General features: G+C 37.5%; 1 protein-coding gene across 2 annotated transcripts in view; it reads left to right on the top strand.

The window, feature by feature from the left end:
• The first annotated feature begins 272 nt into the window (after positions 1 to 272).
• Positions 273 to 10147, top strand: part of LOC145480582 (phosphatidylinositol-binding clathrin assembly protein LAP-like) — a 19713-nt gene continuing 9838 nt past the window's right edge. Inside the window, exons 1-10 of one of the 2 annotated variants that reach the window (XM_081458848.1) lie at positions 273 to 518; positions 605 to 747; positions 3095 to 3170; positions 3352 to 3454; positions 3782 to 3821; positions 4468 to 4524; positions 5135 to 5194; positions 6053 to 6104; positions 6348 to 6496; positions 6776 to 6861. In XM_081458848.1, coding sequence (XP_081314974.1) covers positions 398 to 518; positions 605 to 747; positions 3095 to 3170; positions 3352 to 3454; positions 3782 to 3821; positions 4468 to 4524; positions 5135 to 5194; positions 6053 to 6104; positions 6348 to 6496; positions 6776 to 6861 — 887 coding nt within the window. In that variant the 5' untranslated portion in view covers positions 273 to 397. The remainder of the gene's footprint in view (positions 519 to 604; positions 748 to 3094; positions 3171 to 3351; positions 3455 to 3781; positions 3822 to 4467; positions 4525 to 5134; positions 5195 to 6052; positions 6105 to 6347; positions 6497 to 6775; positions 6862 to 10147) is intronic. The other variant, XM_081458849.1, reaches the window with a different exon arrangement.

Here is a 10147-nt window from a genome sequence, read left to right as displayed (position 1 = left end):
AGAGATGGATACATCGGCGTGAAAACGTAAGAGGTTTGATCAAGGGAGTAAGCTGCAAAATGAATGGAAAATCAGAATAGAGACAAAAGTGTAAAGGTATTTTGGGAATGAGGAAGACTTCCTTCCTTTCGTCTCCACCTGTCCTCCGGAACACGGAAACTGGCAGAAGTCCAGGTGCGCTTCAAAAAACACAGTAATAAGACATCGTCGAACTATTATTTTTGGGCTCGTCCCCTAAAACTTGTTGGTCACGTGTCTTGTTGTGATGCTTGATCACGTGGTCAGATTAAAGGCGGCCATCTTGATTTTCCGTGTTGGCGAAAGAGGCATTTCGAACCCCTTGTTTACTTTAATTTTCCATTACTTATCAAGGGTTTTTGGCCTCTTATTTGCAAAAATGTCTGTAGTTGATAAGTTGGACGCCGCAAGACACTCAATAACGGGCTCTTATGTGGCCAAAGTGGTTTGCAAAGCTTCTAGTCGCGAAGTTATGGGACCAAAAAGGAAGCACTTAGATTGTAAGTTAACTGACTGGAAAGAAAAGCCTCTGACATATTGTTTGGCGGAGTTAATGATCCTCTCGTCGATTTATTTTGCTCTCCAGATCTCACATCGTGCACACACCATGACAATGTGTCTATACCGAACTTGGCGGATTTAATTTTCGAGCGGTGTACAAATTCAAGCTGGGTTGTAGTTTTCAAAGCTGAGAGCACTTTCCATCACTTGATGTCTTACGGAAATGAGGTGAGTGTTGTCATGTTCGTGGCTGGATATTTTCACTGTTCTAGTGGCCCTACAACTGTAATTAGCCACCTGCCTGGGGATGTACCAGTTTTGTAAGGGATCGAGTGAAATTTGTGTTTGTACCAGTATCCAATGTCACCTTCTAAAACAGACTGGCTTGGGTGTTGTTATCTTGTATAAACATGTCAGCATTATAATTTGTCAAGAGTTCGATAAATAACGTAAAATTGAATTTTTTAGCCATTGATATGCCGATTTTTTTTGTCGAGTCAAGCTTGTAACTTTAGTTTACAAGATGTATTTAAGCGAGATGACGACTTCATCGAGAAAATTAAATGATAGGTGTCCGTATGATTTCGCTTTTCGGTAGTTGAAGTTTTAGCTTGTCATACGAAATATCTTATAGCGTTAAATAGCCTGTTTGCGATATATTGTCAGTTTTAGGTACGATCATTGTTTTAAATAGGCAGGAAAGAAGTTGACTTTATTTGTCATACGCTCAGTAAGATGGGAGAGTTTGTATGTGTTTCCATCTTCTAAAATACGTGCACAGCACAATAGCAATTACGGTCAGTTGTCGATGATCGTTTCGCAAATGTTACAAGTTTATCGATCATCCACTTCGTTGCTTTCAAACCAACTTTTAAGTCAGTTTGACCTTGTGTTGGTTTTCTTGGATCATGATCAGTGTATATCATCCTTTTGACGAAAGTTTATCGCCTTCTTTCCATGAAAAATTCCGAAATACGCACCTGTATTGGTATCACCTCCCGTACATAATTAACATACATCTCACTGCATGGACGTCCGGCCTCTATTAATGACATTAATTCAACACCTAAAGTTGTCGTAAAACCCATGTTATGATGTATGTAGTGGATATTTTCTGAATAAGAAACATTTTGGATTTTTTTTTTAAATGTATGTGACAGGTTTTTTTGCCTCATGGAATCTACATGAGATCCTGATATGGAAATCAAAAATAGAAATTGGCCATCACTTTATCTTCACATTTCAGCTGTCTGAAACAGAACATTCAATTTCAGTTAAGTCAGAAAATGGGTGAGGTGGAGACCTGGGACTAGCAGGCTGTGACGATAGGTCAGCATATCTTTTGGGAATTGCCGCAATTTTAAAGGAGCAGATCACTCCAAAAAATGAATATTTTTTGTCAACACTAATAAAAACCTTGCACTAAGTTTAGCCACTCACCGAAGTGTCAGCCTCTAAAGTGCAGGTTTTCCTTATGAAATTCGTCTCAAAGGAAGCCCAAAATTCGAACATCATTGTTGCCATTTTAAACAGTACTCAGCAACCAGGCCGTGTTTTGTGACGTCATTCTGTCTGAGAGATTTTGTCCAAATGGATTCCGAAAAGCCTTTTAACTACCACTCTGGGTTATGGCTGCTCTTGAGCCATATTATTTTGAGCCAAACATGCTCCAAACTCCGAAAGGATAGCATTGAAGATAGTTAAGTGAATAATCGTGGGGAAAAATAGATTTTGCTGACCTTGTGAGGGATGCCAAGTCAGTGGGCAGGTTTTTCTCCTTCCTGCCAATTTTGAGTGAGACGGAATGATGCCATGTAAACATGGCCTGGCTACCAAGACAGTTTAAAAATGGCGGCCTCTGAAGTTGCTTCTTCCGAGACAAATTTCTTCAAGATAGCGAACACTTCAGAGGCTGAAACTCAGGTGAGCGGAAAAGCTGAATGTTTACTTGCTATAGGCAAAGACAAAAAAAGTAAGCTTTTTGGAGTGACCTTCTCCTTAAACCAAAATTGAACTAAGCGAGTGTGTCTAATTTCTGTTATATTTTTCTTACATTTTTTGTTTTTGTTTGATTCAAAAGATACATTGATATTGTGAATCGTTCTTGAAAAGTTCTTGAATAGTCCTTGAGAAAAAGGTCTTATGTCTTCATGAACCATGCTGTAGTGACTCAAGATAGCCTAATATTATTGACTTAAATTCTTTTAAAAAGGCTTTCTCACCACCACCTACACATACATGTTAACCACTTGTAATCACAATGCTCTCTCTAGTAACACAGATCACAGTTGGACTGTAACGGGAAATAATACAACCAAGTTAAGCTTGTATCATCTGCATTGTACATGTATGTTACCAGACAGGTTGGTTAAGTGAAGCACATTTAACATCACAGTGAGTTTTTTTAAAGCTGACATTTTAAGTGGTATTGTTTCTTCGGCTATTGTTGTTGAAATTTCAGCTCTCTATGACAGTTACAGTACTTTATGTTTATCAACATCAACTGATACATGTAACGTAAATTAGCTGTAAGCATAACAGCACTGAAGACTTTCTATTCTGCTGTGTTGTGTAGAGATTTATACAGTACATGGCATCAAGAACATCAAACTTCAGTCTTGGCAACTTTCTCGACAAAAGTGGTGTTCAAGGTATGTACATGTACATGAGATCTATAGACCTCTGGGCTAATCCATTAACACTGACCAGCTGTTATTGGAAACCCCTTAAAATATGTTTAAAGAACATTAGGTTTAGGTATTGCTTCATCTGTTTTCACTCTGTTATTGTTTGGATCATTGCCTGTGTTCAAAGTTTTACTGTTGTTTCAAGGTTATGACATGTCAACATTTGTGAGGAGATATGGAAAATATTTGAATGAGAAGGCTTCCTCGTACACAGAAATGGGATATGACTTCTGCCGACTCAAAAGAGGGTAAGCTACATTTGTTTACAACATGGCCATCTTTATGTAAATCCATTTTCAGAAGCAGTAGTCAAGTTTTCAAGTACAACGCGTTGCTGATTTTGCCATCTTTTTCTAAAGAATCAGATGAATAACATAGAGAGTAGTCGGCTGAGACCATCAAGTACTGAATAGATGGTGATTTCTGCCAGCAGCTGGCTGCTTGGTGAACATATAATTATGTGCAAGTGTGGCAGACTGTTCTTGACAATCAACTTTAGTAAGCTTCAAATACTGCCTCCCTGGCTCAAACAAATTTCCATAGCAGTATATTGTTGTTTATTTTTGTACTTCCAGGAAGGAGGAGGGTGTTTTAAGAACCATGGATGCTCCTAAAGTGAGTTCCTTTTAAAGCAGTTCTGTAAACAGAGTCACTGGTAATACCTGTACACTGTTACAGCTATATCAACAACAACAACAACTTTGTTGATTATTTAACTCTAAGATATTAGCTTTATGTACATGAAGCTACTCTTAAATTTGAGTTTTAAATAAAGTTTATGGATGTAGGTAACACCATCTCAGTACAAACTGTCATGGCAGTTATAGTATATTTAAGTTCAGGACAGGTTGTCAATTAAACAGTAAGGTAACTCTTGCAATAATTTGTTTTTAATAAGACTGGAGGTTAAATGGACTGTCAGATTTTTGAGTTAGCTTCCAGTCTTGTTATGTCTAATTGTAGGGCAGGAGAGGTGAAGGAAGAATTTACAAAATCATGTGAATATAAATCCTCAAAAAATGACAAGAATTCATACTCTAGCTGTTGTGTTTTGCATTCATCCATTTGATTCATCAAAATTCAAATCTGCTGTAATTTTTGTGATGTATATATGATAATTTTTGCTGCATCTCAATGATACATGTGCATGTATGTGGCCATGTCAAAATCAATTTTTATTACTTTAAATAGTCTCTAACAAATTTGTTTGATCCAGCACTCCATCAGTGTAACTTTTGTTCCTCTTTCTGTTTTTAAACAGCTCCTCAAAGCTCTCCCAGTCCTTCAGCAACAGATTGATGCCTTGCTTGAAGTGGATGTATGTGATCTCTTTAATGGTGTTTGACATTCTTCCATGAGTTGTCTCTTTCTCAAGTACTGCTGCTTGACATTGTCTTGTTCCTTGTGGACCATTTCTTGACAAGGAAATTTGGTCTATACTCAATCTTTTTAAAGAACTAGGAATAGTATATTTTTTGCTAGGCTTACATGTACAACAATGGAAAGAAAGAAGAAATAAATAAAATGACCATTAAGTTCCTGGGAAAGCCTAGCTACAGAGTAAAAGCCACCACATTAGTAATATCAGGACTGTGCTCTTGAAGCGCCTGGGTGCCACAGGTGTCTAGCTTTGACTTTGGGCGACTGGAAAAACTCATTTTTTCATATAAGCTTACGTGCTGGGCACCCAGAATTTTGTGGTTCGGAACCTTTGGGCTCCTCAAAATTTTTCTTAGACCGCAGTCTTGAATATACAAATGGTGTGTGAAATTATCCACAATAAAAATGGGCAGTGCAGATCTGTAGACTTCCATCTACATTATAATTGCCATCTTTGATCTGTATCAATTCTGTAACATGAAGGTATTTAAAATTCTTCTTAAAAACTTGAGTGGCTTTTTTAAGACTCATCTGCATTATATTTTCAGATTAAATCAAGCGAATTGACTAATGGTGTGATAAACAGTGTATTTGTACTCTTATTCAAGGTATTTAATACATACATGTTATAATATTTACCAAATCTTGAATATCCTGTGGGTTGAGAAAATATCATAATGTGTCAGTGGTGAACAGATCAATTATTTGCCAAACCCAAGGGCTGCGGCAAATATCTAACAAGACGCTGACATATCGCAATATTTTATGATAACCGAGTTCAATAAGCGACTAGTTTGTTTTCTAAATTTAAATCACTCTCTGACAGCACAGGGAAGCCAACTGCCATTTTTAACACAAAAGTATGAGCAGAATATTATATGTGGCAATACATTTGAGCAGATCATTATTTGTAGGCAGTTGTTACTGTATTTGCAGGTCACATGGTGGGCTCTTGGCCAATGAAAATGAAGAAAAAATACATCAAATGATAACTGTTATTTTAAGAGCATTTTATTTTTCCAACGTCGTTTTTGATAGTTTTATTTCCACAGAAAATATTACTAGTTATAATCTATCAAATATTTTCGCGCACGCACGAGTGGTCTAAACGCGTCACGTGACCAGATATTCCCCAATTTTCAAAACTGTGCGTGTTGCGAAAAATATTTGAAGGATAATAAACACAATAGCCGCCATTTACTAAATAAACAATAGCCTCCATTTGACTTTGAAAATGTGCTTGGATATTTGTCCTTGGACATTATCTGTTCCATGAAGCTAACAGTTTCCCGCGAGCTACGCTCTCAGAAAACTGTTTGCTTCTTGGAACAGATAGTGGCCGCTGACAAATATCCTAGCATATTTTCGCATCAAATGGAGGCTATTGTTTATTTAGTACATGTTTTTGCTGTCTATAATTACATGTAAATTACTAATTGTTTTCATTGTTCTTTCACCCCTTTTAGGACTTAATCAGATTATTTGCCTGCTATAATGATGGAATAATAAATTTGCTTGGTGAGTAGTCTCTTCCTGTTTTTAAAATAAAATTAATGTACAGTACAGGATCCGTGGGTATCCCATGAATAATACAGATTACTTGAAATAAAAAATACCTCTTTTTACTGCATTGGACTTGGAGCAAAAGCTGGTGGGGTCCTTCTCAATACTCTGCTTGTTACAAGGGCATCCTGCTACATGTACAAAGTAATTTTTGTTTTGTTTTGTTTTGTTTTGTTCTGTTCTGTTTTTTTGCAACAGAGAAATACTTTGACATGAACAAGAAGAACTGCAAGGAGGGCCTGGACATCTATAAGAAATTTATTACCCGAATGGACAGAGTATCTGATTTTTTGAAAGTTGCTGAAGATGTTGGTTTTGACAAAGATGACATCCCGGACCTAAGTAAGGTAATGAGACCACGATTGTTGTTTATGTGCCTTGTCTTCTGAATTTTATGATACAAAGAGCTAAGTTTGGAAGTGGTGAATGTAATGTTATTTCATTTTGTGTGTGCGACTATCTATAAATTAGAAACTTAACGTAAAATAAAGAGTCTTTTTATGGCCTATGCTTCACTTGGAGTGAAGGACCTAAGTAAGTAAGTAAGTAAGTTAGTAAGTAAGTAATGTAAAATAAGCAGGAAATTTTAATGGGTAGTTTAAAACTTTGTTTTTTTCTCTCTCAAGGCACCTAACAGCCTCTTGGATGCCCTAGAAAACCACATGCAATCACTGGAGAAAGGAAAGACTACAACCAATCCACCAGCATCGAAGTAAGTGCATCCTGTAAGTGGTAACAGTAGTCTTTCCACTAGATTTTGTTCCAAAGACTGATTGATTTAAGAAATAAAGTGAAACAGTTTCCTGTGTTTCTATCAAGTTATAAAAACACAACTGGAAGTTTGTGAGAATCAGAAATGCTGTATAGATTTTTTTACTGCTTTTTTGAGTTGGCCCAAACTTTTCTGAGTGTTTCATAACTTGATAGAAATGCAGAGAAAAACTCTGGTAAAAAAAAATTATGAGAAACAGAAAATGAAATCACTTGAAGTTGAATTTGCTTAAAATTACATGTTAAGAGCCAGTGCCCATAACTATGGACCAAACAACGGCACAAGTCGAAAAATCGATTTTGCTCATTTTTTGCCCATAGATTGGCCCTAGCTAGTAAACAAACGGACCATAGTTAGTTTCTGCTAATGCAGCTTTTTTGGGGAGAAATTTGCGAAAAACGATTTTGCCCCGATTGAGCTCAAAATCTACTTCCTGTTATGCTAAATTTTCTGAAAATTTGATTGCTTTGCGCGTCGCACAGCAGCTACTTGAGAATCTTTCAATGGTCTTTACATTCAGCTCAGGTCTTCATGGTATGACTGAGCGAAAAATAAAATAAATCGAGGTTTCTTTTGAGCCCGAAACGAGATCGAACAGAAACGCAAAATATTACGATGTGTTGCAAACGAATTATAGCACTAAAAAATCACCATATTTTTCTATGGGCTATAACTTTAAATGCCATAAAAACACTTTCTACGGGTTAACTGTACACCCACCTGTTTGAAAATCAAAAAATATCTCTGGGCAAATGGTTTTAAGTCGCCCGCCTTGGCCTGTGCTTCTCATAGATTTTTCCCTGAACGACCGTGAGAATGTAAACAATTGCGTGACGCGGGCGGTCACCGTGAATACATAATTCGTTTCCAACAAACCGCAGATGGCTATCTTAGAACATTTGGGTGAAAAAAGAAACACATGATGGACCACTTTTAACTTTAATATTTTGAAAGTCATCGCTTTGGAAATTTCGTTAATTAAAAACGTCAATTAAAAGCAATTTACTTGGAGTTCGGGTGTTACTGCTATGTCATTTTAAGCTGTCGTTCTTTCCTTGATCATTTTAATTACAAGAGCGAGTTCTAGAAAGAAAATCGTTCTAAGTTCATTTGTTAAGCGTAATGACAAGTTGATATTGTTGGTTTGTATTGTTGCCTTACGTGATCTGAATGAACGCTACAGTGATTAAATTTGTATTTGTTGATTGATTTCGACGGATCGATTTTCGGTTAAACCTTTTTATTTGTACCAACACATTTAGTGCCTTTTCTCCTGCTAAAAAGTCGGAAAAAGTAAAGTAAACAAATCCTAAAAGTTTAAATCATAAATTAGAGGCATCGACAGTGCGAGTGTCTCAGTAAGCTGTTAATTTGAACAATTACTGTGCTGGACGGATTGCTTTCCAGGTTACGCACGTACTATACATATAGTTCATTGTGCGCGAATGTTTCTGTTTCAAACAACTGAAATGCTCAATGCTTTTTTTTTCTTTTTTTCTTCAGTCTTAAAACTTAAGGTTAGAGTTAGGCTAAACCCTAAACTGTTTTGGCGGCCAACCTATTTTTGGCTAATTGCTTAATCAAATTATATATATATTTCATTGAAATTCGCTCTTCCGTGACCGACTTCCGCGAACAAAACAAGATGGATGTTCACTGTTCATTTAAGACTACAATCCTGGTCAAAAGTGTTGGCACAGTTACGGCAGATGACTTCACAGGCAGCCTCTCTTAAGACCAAAACCGTGCAAGCCCGCCTACCCCCCTCCCCCTGTCAATGTTGATAAAAATCTTGAAGAAAAAAAATCCTTGACAATAGCTTCAGAATAGCCACGTTTCAAGAATTGTTCGCCTCCTAGAACAGTATTCTCGAACTAAAGAGAGGAGAAGATAGATATTCACGTCTTATTCCAATAATAGCGATTTTTCCGCAATCGCGTTTGGTTCCAACACAACTGTCTAACCACTTTCTATTGTCCCTTTTTCCTTTTTTCCCACATCCGATCTAGTCTTTAGAATAGCTTCGTTTTCATACAACATTGCTAGGGGGGAGGGGGGTCAATTGTACTTGCTTCTATTCATCTTTTGTTCTAAAATGTTAAGGACGTAGTTGAAATCGAGGGTTTTAGCGCGCAAGAGGGGGAGGTGTCCCAACAACTTATGGCCAGGATTGTAGGTTTACATGAGAGGAAATTGTTCCGAATTCGTGATGAATTCGGAACGTTTCAGTGCCGGATTGATTTTGCTGTTTACATAAAAGTAGACGAATCTGAAAAAAAAAAATCCCCGGAATTTAAAGTGGGAACTTTGAATCCAAAAACTTTTGAATCTGGAGAGTTTTGTCGTGTAAACGATTTTCTCTCGAATCCGCATATTTTTCCGCCTGTGATCTTTTGAGTTTGCGGTGGAACGAAAATGGCGGATTACATGATCCAGTCGTATACGTAGTCGAGTCTTAGGCACATTGATGGCCATTTGATGGCTGTCGCTGGGTGATTACCTCGTGCTGTTTCAGGTGTAGTAATTAACAAATAAAGAAGCCCCGACTGTGCTCTGTTCTGTTGTAAAGCACGCAGGAAGCGGTAGAGCACGAAAGAAGTGTAGGGGAAGACACGAGACGTAGTCGCGTGTTTTTCCCTACTTCTTGAGTGCTCTACCGCTTCCTAAGTGCTTTACAACAGAACAGAGCACAGTCGAGGCTTCTTTATTTGTTTTATGATGAAGAATCAGATAATTTCCCCACACATTCGGCTGAATTTTCAAACCAAACTTTATTTTCCAAACGAGCAAAAGTCGCATCAGCCGTTCACTGTTCTCTGATAAAGCACGCTAAAATAAGCCAATCACAATCCTTGTTAGAATTGTTCAAATAATTTGATTGGCTAACGAAGCGACAGCTGTCAATCACAAACTGGACTTCAGCTAAGCTTTCAGTTTCGAGAAGTTTGAGCGGCTCTCGAGAGAAGAACGATGCCTTCAAAGTTCACTTTTAAGTTAATTTTTAAATACGGATCTCAAGGCAGGTAAAGGTTTATAGTCCAGAGGAATCCGGCCGTATTGTGGCCCATGAAAACGAGCACTTTTCCAGTGGAAATTATGAAACGCGGAGCTCAAAGCTTGTGGATGTAAATGCGAAATGCCGGGTTGAATTTGAAAGGAGCTACAGTTATTTACGGCTTGTAGCCGCATGCAGCAAGATTGCCCGAACTAGCGTAAAAGTTAGAAA

This window comes from Orbicella franksi, chromosome 3, assembly GCF_964199315.1.
Source record: "Orbicella franksi chromosome 3, jaOrbFran1.1, whole genome shotgun sequence".
NCBI classification, from domain to species: Eukaryota; Metazoa; Cnidaria; class Anthozoa; order Scleractinia; family Merulinidae; genus Orbicella; species Orbicella franksi.
Note: the sequence above shows the minus strand (reverse complement) of the source record. Positions and strands in the feature narration are given on the sequence as shown.